At 38.7% G+C, this 12,775-nt stretch overlaps 1 protein-coding gene across 1 annotated transcript in view; it reads left to right on the top strand.

Moving 5' to 3' along the window:
• The window catches only part of THADA (THADA armadillo repeat containing), a 307,383-nt gene extending 294,608 nt beyond the window's left edge, over window positions 1-12,775 (top strand). Inside the window, exons 37-38 of the mRNA XM_074949353.1 lie at window positions 9,787-9,953; window positions 11,375-12,775. Coding sequence (XP_074805454.1) covers window positions 9,787-9,953; window positions 11,375-11,719 — 512 coding nt within the window. The 3' untranslated portion in view covers window positions 11,720-12,775. The remainder of the gene's footprint in view (window positions 1-9,786; window positions 9,954-11,374) is intronic.

The following is a 12,775-nucleotide window of genomic DNA, read 5'->3' as shown; positions in this document are numbered from 1 at the left end:
TACTCACTGTGAGTAATCCCATTGAGGCCAAGGGAACTACTCTCAGTATATAAACTAAGCAGATGCTTAAATCTTTGCAGGATCGGGGCCACAGATTGTAATCCAGGTTTAAACTTTTTTTTTGCAATATCACCCACAATGTTCTAGGAACTCAGTATACACATATACACAGGAAGACATGGTCCTTGGCCTAAAGAGCTTACACTCTAAGAAGTCAAGCAGCATTCATGGGAAAGACGGATATAATCAAGATGTAGAATTATATATTCCTTAATGTAAAGAAAAAAAATTAAATGCAAACACTTCAACTATAACTACCCCTCAAACTATGCTTTATTAGCTAACCAGTTTTTTGTAGGTGACATGGAAGAGTGACATGGAGAGGCCAAAAGAAAATTGCATTTGGCTCCCCAACTTTGGGGCCAATTCTAAACCAGTCCTGGTGTAACAAAGCCATGTTTGTGCTACAGGCTTCTGCCAGTATATCTGTGTCAGTCAGGTGTGTGATCCCTGACCAACATAGCTGGCCACCAAAAGCCACTAGTGTAGATGCAGCTACACTGGCAAAACTGGTATGTTTTATGTCAGTGTCGGGAGGGGTATATCGGTATAAACTGGATGCGCATTAGGAGTGCTTTGCTGGCACAGTATACCAATATGCTTAAAACAGTAAAGCACTCCTACTGTAGATCTGGCCATAGAGTAGCTTAAGCCTAAGGGCTTCTTTCTGGATACGGTCCCTACGGAACCTGCCAGAGATTGCCAGGGTGCATTGTGTTCCACCCATAGCCGTGACACTCCCATCCGTGCTCCAACACATCCCCTATGCTGAGGGTTGCAGGTGTCATCAGAGCTGTCTGACTGAAACCTTGCAGGTGATTCCTTCCAGCTGGTGGGGAATGTCTCCTTTCCATTCCTTTAGCTCCATCTGAAGAGCACAAAGGGCCCAGAGCTGTGGGACAGAAACTGGTCACTAATGTTATAAACCAGCTTTCAAGTAGCAACTTGGTTTCCTATATTTGTTGTTGGGCCCATGTATGACTAATATAATAGTGTCCTTTTTAAGGAAATGGTGTCTGTTAGCACAAGACTCAGAATTTTTTTTCATTAAAATTTTGAATTTAAATGCAATTCACAGTTTGTGTTTGGCAAGAAGGGTTTCCCACTCCCAGAATTTGGGAGTACGCAAAGAGGAGCAGCTTTAAATGGAACAGCACAATAATCAAATTCTTAGGCATATTTTTAATTTTAATTGTATTTGTCTTTTAAACTGTGTTAATTTCCATGTTCATTTTGCTACTGTTTCTTTATTTTGGTAAGCAGACCATATTAACCTGCGTCCTTATTCTGTTCTAAATTTAGAACAAACAAGTGAATAAAAAATGTTACTCGTTTTCAGAACCTGTGAGATTCTCCATATTTCTCTTTAATAAATACTTTTAGCAGCCAAATGGCACTCGGGAAGTATTGGTTTTCTGCTGACTACTGAGGTACAGTTTTCTTTGTGAACGGTGATAAAGGCAAGTGGTAAATGTCCTAAGTTTATCCCCTCTAGAATTTCTGCTGTCTGCAATTATTTCCGAACAAACCCTTTTTCAAAGCCAGTCTGGTATGTAGAGGGTAGACATTTTTAATACTTAGGACATCTATCTGCTGCTGTGAGAGCTAGAATATTTTCTTTCTTCCGTGTTCGAAGAGTGAGCTTTAAACAGTTACTTGATAAATATATTTTTGTGTGTCTTACGGCTCAAGAAAGAATTTCAAGTAATTATTTTATTCATGAAGCATACTTACTGCACAGGACTGAATGAACTGAGTTGTGAACTTCTTTAATTATGGTAAGATGAGACCTTTAAAGCCAACACTGAGTATCACTATGCTTTGTAGACCAAGACTAGAAAAAATATGTGCAAGAACCTCCAACAAGTTTTGAACACTTTGTTTTGAAATACTGTTATACTTCGACTTTTTTTTTTAACTTGATGTCAAGGAAAGGCCTCTCTTAAAGAGTTGTTATGAACAAGTACAGCTACAAACCAGAGATGCAGGCAATGAAATGGAAACCAGATGATTTAGTTGTATGTAATATGGGGAAAGATATTGCTCTAGAGGACTAAAATGATCTAATCTCCTTTGATGGTATGAAACATTATAAAAGGGATCTGCTTACAGAATAGATTTTACATAAATGGTCATTTTTTAAAAAGGGAACTTCCTAACTTATAAATTAATTTGAAATGACAGTACAGTAAACTTAGCACATTTTCAAACAACAATTCTAGTCCAACATTCTGGGTGTGTTAAGACAAAAGTTAGTCATTTTCTCTCTCTCTGTCTCTCTCTCCCTCCCTCTCTCCTCTGTCTTCTGTTGTTAATCTTTGATATGGCCAAAAGGACTGTCAGGCTAAAACAGTGACCTAGAGAATAGGTCAGGACTAAGGACCTTCTTGGGTTTTTACCTGCTGCTTGTTCTATAATTTAATTTGGGTATTTGTCTGCTCCCATTTTACCAATGCACGTATTTGCCATCTCTCTTCCTATAGCCACATCTGGAAAAGCTGTCATAAAAATCATAGAATCGTAGGGCTTCATGTAAGCAGGTTCTGTGTATATATATTGCATGGCTGTAGAATTGTGCTTCACCTTTCTGGACTCTCTTCCCTAGCCCACTAGGCCAATGGAATTTCTTTCCCTTAAAGGTGTTGCATATTTTGTGATGTGTACACGCACAAAATATTAGATAAAAGTCCGTCTGCAGCAATACAACACCGGGTTGTGATTTCAAGTTCTATGGTGAGAATAGGATTCGCTCCGTTCAGTACTTAGAGGAGAGCTACAAAGAAAACTTGGGATGCTGCAAAAAGTATTGTTAGGTGGGTCAATAGCTGATGCTTTCCTTTGTGTGAATACTGAATCAATGCACCAGCATGGTATTAGGGACATTGTGCGGCTGAAGCTGCCATTTTGGGGATGAGATGTTAAACTGAAAACCTGACCTGTCATACATTAAAAAGAGAGGCGTGTATCATGTTGTGCTTAAGATACTGAAGTGAGACTCAGGCTATCTGGATTCAATCCCCAGATTTGCCATAGTTTCACTGTGTGAACTTCACTAATTCAATCTCTCGCTTCAGTAAAATGAGGATGATAATATTACCCTACTTCACAGGGTATTTGTGAGACTCTAAGTTACTAGGATGGCATAATAACCATGTGAGTACCTACCTGTCTAGATCCCATGGCACTTCTTACAAAAAGTAAAATTGGCTAAATTCCAGCTTGATTTATTGTATCCCATCTACCTAAAATTCCTCCTTTAATTTCATTTAGAGAATTATTCTTCTTTCCTCCTCCTGGATTGTGCTGTTGGATAGCACAATGTTGTTGTTTGTGAGCCCCAACAGGATTTTTATACTGAGCTCTAAATATTGAACCAATTAGTTGTGTTTATATTTGCATTGAATGACAAATTTTCTTCTATAACTTGCACTATTCTACAAACTAAAGCTAAATTATCATTTGACAATTACTCATGTAAAACCAATTAGGAAACAGTTTATAGACACAGAACTCTAGGTTTTAATCTTTGTTCTCATAGTCTGTGTCCTTCCTTTTTTATTTTGTTTGTATTTTATCATTCTTGGTATGTATACTTTATTCCGCTGTATTCAATGTTTTGTTGATTTTTTTACAATTCTTAGTATAATACAAAAGTTTAAAAAGAGTATATTTTGAGGACACATCATAGGCTACCAGGAGAAATGTTCACATCTGGCGTGATCAAAGGTCTTGTGGTATATGAATGTGTATGTGGGAGGTCTAATTCTTCCAGGGGTGGATTAACAAAGAAAACTCAAACCACTATAGTACTTATCCATCCCCCTTTATGAAAATTTACTTCCTGAACATAGAAAAACATCTAATACCTTATTTTTATCTTCTGTTTTTCATTTCAAGCAGTATTATTAATTCTTATGCTTTATCTTGTAACTACTACTTTAAAGCACAGAGCATTCTGTGTATTTCAGCCACTGAAGTGGCTTTATTTAACAAGATGATAATCTTGTTTATGACTGACATTTTTGCATGTTGTAACTTATACATGTCCTAGAGTTTTGAGAACTGATAAATGATCATTTCAACACTTCTACAGTGAATGAGCCTATAGATCCTGCCCTTTATGGAATGCTTACATTGTTTGTTATGTTCATTAGTAGCCTCTTGCAGTCTGACTCTTCAGATTCACTTCCTGCTATTTTATTTTCTGTTAGTAGTAGTAAGTTGAATGACTATATAAGTATAAAATATCTAAATGATACAGACAACTGGTTCTGAACAACATTGTTTACAATGTGAGAGGCTTATAATACTGGGTCATTGAATCACTTTCGTTAGGGCTCTACTTTCACATTACTCTGAATTATTAACACAATATCAAGTAATATAGAGTATAAGGCTAATTGAAATCAGTGATGTTTGTCTATTGCCTATAAACATTAAATACATCAGTGAAAACTATGTAAATTCTTTTTAAGTTACCCTATAAAGAGTTGTATTCTTCTTCTTTATGCATGCATATGACATCAATTATTGTCCTTTTACTTAGCACTTATGAAGTACTATTCATCTTCAAAGCATTTTACACATATTTAGTCACTGATCTACTCTATGCCTGATTTTCAAGATCTGATTTTCATAGGTATCAGAGTAAAGTTGCTATGTATACCTATGATCTCAATACGAGAAATGATACAGATGAGTGATGGATAAAATAACAGCAAAAATACTTCAGTAATCTAGTTCCTGTACATCAGTGTCTGTAATTATTAATGTTAATAGTTCAGTTAATTAGTGTAATAGAACATATGCTATCTTGGGGTAGTGAGTAAAGAAAGGGTGGATTGGTTGAATGTATGCAACTGGACATATAGTCAGTCCCAAAAAGAAGTGATCAACATCAGTGCTTGGGGTATGCTACTGACCCCCAGGATCTGATTTGGATATGGATAGAGACTTCTTTGCTGGTTTTAATGAAATAAATACTACTGGGAATTGTGTGATTATGGGAGACTTTAACTTCCCAGGTATAGATTGGAGGACAAGAGCTACTAAAAATAGTCGGGCATGTATTTCCCTGGATGTGATAGCTGACAGATTTCTTCACCAAATAGTTGTCGAGGTGATGCCATTTTAGATTTGGTATTGGTGAGTAGTGAGGACCTCACAGAAGAACTGGCTGTAGGGGACAACCTTGGTTCTTCTTCGAGTGCTTGCTCATGTCCATTCCATTGTAGGTGTGTGTGCTCGGCACATGCACTGGTGCCAGAAGTTTTTCCCTCAGTGGTATCCTTAGGGGACCAGCTCTGTTGCCCTCTGGAGTGGCATGCGTATGCACTGGTATAAGGGTGCCACCAGCTCCCCCCGCCCTTAGTTCCTTCTTACTGCCAGTGAAGGTGCTGGAACGTCTCCTTGCATCAGCAAGCTTAATCCTCTCAACTGTGTCTAGTTGTGAACTTTCTCTAAATAGTTGTTAGAAATTTGTTAGTTTTATAGTTCCCTTAGTGTAGATTTAGTGTTAGTTTGTTAGTCCCGAATGGGACTTACCCTAGGGATGGGGCATGCCCCAGTACCCAGGCTTCAAATCTTGTGACTGTTGCAGGAAATCCCATCCCAGTCAGTGATCCCCATAGAAGCTTAAGGGAAACCCATATGAGCAACAAATGTCGCATTTGCAAGAGCTTCAGATCATGGACCAAAAAGGAAGAGGACATTCGTCTCCGAGCACTCCTTATGGATTGAGCCCTTACTCGGGTCTTAGAGCTGACCAGATCAGATTCTGCTCCTAGCACCATGGCCTCGGTGCAGAGCACCCTGCCAGCACTGGCCTCAGACTGGCACCGCTTTCCATCCCCGGTACTGGCTAAAAAGCAAAGAAAGGCCAGGAGTGGGTGTTCTCCTACGTCCCATAAAGGGAAGGAGAGGACTGGCTTCAAGACTGAAATTGATACATTTATGAAGGGGATGGTATGATGAGACTGCCTACAATGGTATACAGCTGATCTGCGACTGCTAGTAGCAAATATCCCCAGCAGCCAGTGATGGAGCACTTGATGGGGAGGGCTGTGAGTTACTACAGAGAATTCTTTCCCAGCCAAAAACTCAAAAGGTAATAACAAAATGTTTTTTAAGTACATCAGAATCGGGAAGCCTGCTAAACAACCAGTGGGGCCACTGGACGATCGAGCTACAAAAGGAGTGCTTAAAGACGATAAAGTCATCTCAGAGAAACTAAATGAATTCTTTGCTTCAGTCTTCATGGCTGAGGATGTGAGGGAGATTCTCAAACTTGAGCTGTCTTTCGTAGGTGACAAATCTGAGGAATTGTCACAGATTGAAGTGTCACTAGAGGAGGTTTTGGAATTAATTGAGAAACTTAACAGTAACAAGTCACCGGGACCAGATGGCATTCACCCAAAAGTTCTGAAAGAACTCAAATATGAAATTGCGGAACTATTAACTATAGTTTGTAACCTGTCCTTTAAATCAGCTACTGTACCCAATGAATGGAAGATAGCTAATGTAATGCCAATATTTAAGAAGGGCTCTAGAGGTGATCCTGGCAATTACAGATCGGTAAGTCTAACGTCAGTACCGGGCAAATCAGTTGAAACAATAGTAAAGAATAAAATCATCAGACACATAGAAGAACATAAATTGTTGCGCAAAAGTCAACATGGTTTCTGTAAAAGGAGATCATGTCTTACTAATCGATTAGAGTTCTTTGAGGGGGTCAACAAACATGTGGACAAGGGGGATCCAGTGGACATAGTGTACTTAGATTTCCAGAAAGCCTTTGACAAGGTCCCTCACCAAAGACACTTACGTAATTTAAGTTGTCATGGGATAAGAGGGAAGATCCTTTCGTGGATTGAGAACTAGTTAAAAGACAGGGAACAAAGGGTAGGAATAAATGGTAAATTTTCAGAATGGAGAGCGGTAACTATTGGTGTTCCCGAAGGGTCAGTCCTAGGACCAATCCTATTCAACTTATTCATAAATGATCTGGAGAAAGGGGTAAACAGTGAGGTGGCAAAGTTTGCAGATGATACTAAACTGCACAAGGTAGTTAAGACCAAAACAGACTGTGAAGAACTTCAAAAAGATCTCACAAAACTAAGTGATTGGGCAACAAAATGGCAAATGAAATTTAATGTGGATAAATATAAAGTAATGCACACTGGAAAAAATAACCCCAACTATACATACAATATGATGGGGGCTAATTTAGCTACAACTAATCAGGAAAGAGATCTTGGAGTCATCGTGGATAGTTCTCTGAAGACATCCACACAGTGTGCAGCGGCAGTCAAAAAAGCAAACGGGATGTTAGGAATCAGTAAAAAAGGGATAGAGAATAAGACGGAGAATATCTTATTGCCCTTATATAAATCCATGGTACGCCCACATCTTGAATACTGCGTACAGATGTGGTCCCCTCATCTCAAAAAAGATATACTGGCATTAGAAAAGGTTCAGAAAAGGGCAACTAAAATGATTAGGGGCTTGGAATGAGTCCCATATGAGGAAAGATTAAAGAAGCTAGGACTTTTCAGCTTGGAAAAGAGGAGACTAAGGGGGGATATGGTAGATATAAAATCATGAGTGGTGTGGAGAAAGTGAATAAGGAAAAGTTATTTACTTGTTCCAATAATATAAGAACTAGGGGCTACCAAATGAAATTAATGGGTAGCAGGTTTAAAATAAATAAATGGAAGTTCTTCTTCACTCAGTACACAGTCAAATTGCCTGAGGAGGTTGTGAAGGCTAGGACTATAACAGGGTTTAAGAGAGAACTGGATAAATTCATGGAGGTTCAGTCCATTAATGGCTATTGGCCAGGATGGGTAAGGAATGGTGTCCGTAGCCTCTGTTTGTCAGAGGGTGGAGATGGATGGCAGGAGAGAGGTCACTAGATCATTACCTGTTAGGTTCACTCCCTCTGAAGCACCTGGCATTGGCCACTGTCAGCAGACAGGATACTGGGCTGGATGGACCTTGGGTCTGACCCACTATGGCCATTCTTATGTTCTTTCTATCTGTTGGGTCTTGACAAAATGCTTAGGGTCTAACTGATCTCCATTTTTGGGGTTGGGAATGAATTTTCCCCTGGGCCGGATTGGCGGAGACCCTGGGGGATTTTCACTTTCCTCTGCAGCATGGGGCACTGCTCACTTCCAAGTTTAAACTAGAGTAAATGATGGAATCTCTGTATACTTGAAATCTTTAGTTTAAATTATGATTTCAGGACTGCAGTAACTCAACCAGAGGTTATAGGTCTATTAAAGGAGTGAGTGAACAAGGTTCTGAGGCCTGCAATGTGTAGGGCAGTGGTGGGCAACCTGCGGCCCATCAGGGTAATCCACTGGCAGGCCCTGAGACAGTGTGTTTACATTGACTGTCCACAGGCACAGCCACCCACAGCTCCCAGTGGCTGCGGTTCGCCGTTCCCGGCCAATGGGAGCTGCGGGAAGCAGAGGCTAGCACGTCCCTGCGCCACTTGCATATCTGAAAATCAGCTGTAAAGTAAGTGATTAATATGGGGGAGTTGCTTCCAATGTTTTAGTCTTATTGTGCCTGCATTTTTGTTCATTTTTAATCTCAACAGTCCTTTTCCTTCATCAGACTAAATGAATCCTCAGAAAGAGGAAGTCAGTGCTAGCTTCCAAGTGTGACTGATTTTCTAGGTACCTGTGATTACATCATTCCACCTTCCTTTGTGCTGGTAAAAAGATGTCTTGGAGAATAGCATTACTTTAAAAATAAGCCCTTTTCATGAATAGCTTTTCTCTGGTGAATATAAATGAACCTTGCTAAAATTTGTTTTACATCATGCTCTAGTCAGGGAGTTTGTCTGCACTAGGATTTTCCCTCTATATTTTCCCACTGTTGCTACCACTAGTGCAGCTCTACTGCTGATAGCAACAATGGGAACCCTAGTGTAGACAGGGCTCTAGAAGGTTGCTGGCATTTTTACCACCGTCATCGAGAGCAAGCAAACACAGTGATTAAAACATCATTTGCACCAGCTGGAAATCTAGGGAAGAAACGCAGTGTAGATAAGAGTGTATGGGTACAGTTTATAGCATGGTGGTTCATCCATTTCTCCACTGTCCAGGGAAACTATATTAGCATCCTGCTAGCAAGACCTGTGTTTAAACCCAATTCTGGCTAAAGATGCCTGGAACTCTTATGTAAACAGGGCCTGAATTTTTCTTGATTTTATGGGTTTATTTTAACCTTTATTGTTTTGTCTATATTTATAATTTAATTTATTTTATGGAGGTTTGGTTGAAAAGCATGCCATTAGCATGCTGTGAATATTCAGATCCATGGTGTCAGACGTAATTTAAAACATAGCTGCATTTTGTGTATTACTTTTAACGTACAGTCACAGCCTACAAGGTGATGACCTTGTCTGAAAGCAAGGGACATACATGTTCGTATACTTGGATACATAATACTGAACGTTACTATCTGCACAGTAGTAATTTTTAAACTTAATTGTCTTAGGTGTTTCATGTATTATTTTGAAATAAGAAAAGAGCCCAACCCCCACAGCTGGCTAATCATGTATTTCTAACTACTTGTGACTGTAAATTAGCATTCTACATTTGCTTTTGTAAGTTCAGCCTTGATATTCATATGTGAGCTCACTTATATGCTACTGTTAATGTAAAATGATGTTTGGTCTCAACTTACATTATTCTTCCTATTTTCTCTCCGCAGAGTTTGCCTTTCGTGTAGTAAATGCATCCATGGCCTTGGATTTAGCATTTGGCATACTGTGTGAGCTGCTTCAGCAGTGGAATCAAACCAGTGCTGGTGTCCTAGTGTTACTGGAATGGCTGCTGGGAGAGGATGAGCTAAAAAAAGATATGGAGCCTACAACACTGGTAATTCTAATAACTACTTAATTTCTGGAGCTGGAACAGACTTAAACTTGAAAGTAAAACATTCACAGCGACAATAGTCTGTTTAAAATAAATAAATAAATACATTGGGCCTGATCCTGCAGTTCTCATCTAAGTAGTCCCATTGATGTCAACACTAAGCCATACTTTTTTTAAAAAAAGTTTAATGACCGTCCTGGGTTATTTTAACATATCAGTTGTCACCCAGCATTTCAAAGATGCAGGGCCTGATTTTCAGAGGCGCTGATCACCTAAAGATCTGATTGAAGTTAATAGCTGTTGTAGATGATCAGCGTGTCTGAAGTCCAAGCTCATTACTCCTGCTACTATTGGTTTGCTTCCTGCTATTGTTCTAGTTTTTCCAGAGCTTTCAGATTTTGTTATATTCTGTGGGCTCAGTACTACAAAGTCTTATACACATGAATCATCCTCGCTCATTGAAACCATTGACGTCAGTAGGTAGGATTTGCATAAACAAGACTTTGCAGGATTGGGCCCATAGAACTTAATATTGTATGTTAGGTGCTAACTTGCCTTTGAAAGGCCAAGAAATATGAATATAATACTATAAAGTAAACTGGTAGTAGTGGCAACAGCTACATCTTTGAAACATTGGCTGACAACTGATATGATAAAATGACCATTCAAATGTCTTATGAAACTTTTCTTAAGCATTTGGTTTAGGTATGTCTTTTTGATGTTCTACTACTGTTTCCTTAACTGATGTAATTTTCCTTTATTAATTAATCTACTCCAAAAGCTCCATGATATACCCAATTACCATACTGATTACTGAGGTCTCTGTATAATATAAGACAGTGACACAGTGGAAGGAAAGCTAATTCTGCACTCCCCACCATGCACAAATATTTAGGCTGTTTTTACTTCCACAATAACAGGTTTCAGAGTAACAGCCGTGTTAGTCTGTATTCGTAAAAAGAAAAAAGAAAAGGAGTACTTGTGGCACCTTAGAGACTAACCAGTTTATTTGAGCATGAGCTTTCGTGAGCTACAGCTCACTTCATCGGATGCATGCATCCGATGAAGTGAGCTGTAGCTCACGAAAGCTCATGCTCAAATAAACTGGTTAGTCTCTAAGGTGCCACAAGTACTCCTTTTCTTTTTTCTTTTTACTTCCACTATTTCCAAAATAAAAGTTACATCATAAGCGCCCGATTTCTGGAGATATGTCATTGGCACACTGGGAAACTTTGTTTTGGGCTTTCCAAATCTTTTAGTAAATTGAAGAGATATATATGAACCCTTACCCTCACATAGAACAGCAAAGAAACTGTTTTAGTAATATTTTTATCAGCATTATTTCCCCTTAATGTTGTTTAATATTGTATTATTTGCCCTTTATCATCAAACCACTGATCTTTGTTGTTTTTCTTTTCATTGAGATGGAAGATGACAACCTGTTTAATAAAGGGGAAGTGAATTTTTGGGCAGAGACGCTGACTAACGTCAGACAGCTTAGTAAACATCTGTTCTTGCTCATACCAGCCACTCATTTAAATTCGCCAGATCAAGGAGAATTCCTTCGATTGGCAAGAAGAGCATCTGATCAAGCGAAGCTTGTTACACAGCTTCTTAAAGAGCTACCGCCAACTCCAGAATTTTCCAAAACTGTGGAATTCACAAGATTAGCAATTCAGAACGAAAGAATATCAACTTGTCTTAAGATATTAACCTTGCTTGAACTTGATGATGATGCTTGCAAGAACAAAGAAAATCCTGAAAAGTGAAACACTGGCAGTTTGTCCTGTGCTGGTTGTATAAATTTTATTACATTGTGAACAAAGAGTTGAATTCTCTCTAGGTTTGGGACGGGATATATTTGTTTAATGACTGTAGTAAACCTTTTTAATAGTACATGCTAAAAACACATTTTTCATGAGTCCATTGAATCTTTGTCAGACTTGCTGTAGGAGAAGATTTTTTTAAATGCATTTACTAATTTCATTCAGACCAGCGTAGTTTATTGCAGCTACTGTAGGACGCAAAGCAGCTAACCTTAATATTTTCCATTCATCCAGGTGCAGGCCACCTGCCAATCTGGTGTGCTTTATCCCACAAGTTATTCCTCCTCTACTCCAATGCCATAATTCTTGACTTTGTTTTTCCTTTTGTCAGCATGTAGCAATTCTTAACACACTCAGAATATTAACCTGATACTGTTTTATTTTGATTTTTTGAAAAACTGTTCCTAAAAAAAAATATTGACTTTCTTTGCTTGCCCATGCCAAGCCTGAATCCGAGTTTTTAACTTCATTCCATTTTTAACCAGGGGGAAGCATAGGAGCCTGATTTTTTTAAAAGTGGCCTCTTGTTTTGCAGGTGCAAATAGATGTGTAAGTGCTGCCAAGTGCCTGATTGCTCCTGCACAGAAAATAGGTATCAGAGTGCTAACATTTTTACCTTCAAACCAGAGGCTGGGTTTGAAGCCCTTTCCAGAATGAAGACCAGTGTTCAAAATAAAACATGCTTTTCATTTTAGAACCATATGAAGTCATGCTTGCTCACTTAGAGTATACTTTACTCTGTAAGTAAGGTATGAGTAAAGATAGCAGAATCAGGCCTTTACAAAATAGAGCAAATCTGATAGCAACCTTCTGATGGTGATCAGAATAATTTTATTTTGACATTACAGTCTGTTTTAGGAGATTTTGAATATAGCAATGTGTTGTCTCAGATCATCAAGAGAGATCTGGAGTTCTCTTATTTATGTGTGTTTTGTACATTTCTCTTTCTGAATTCTTGAATTTGGTTCCAAGATCATAACAAGTTCAAATAAATAATTA

This window comes from Natator depressus, chromosome 3 (genome assembly GCF_965152275.1).
Source record: "Natator depressus isolate rNatDep1 chromosome 3, rNatDep2.hap1, whole genome shotgun sequence".
Taxonomy (NCBI): Eukaryota; Metazoa; Chordata; order Testudines; family Cheloniidae; genus Natator; species Natator depressus.
The sequence above is the reverse complement of the archived record's forward strand: the minus strand, read 5'-3'. Positions and strand labels throughout refer to the sequence as shown.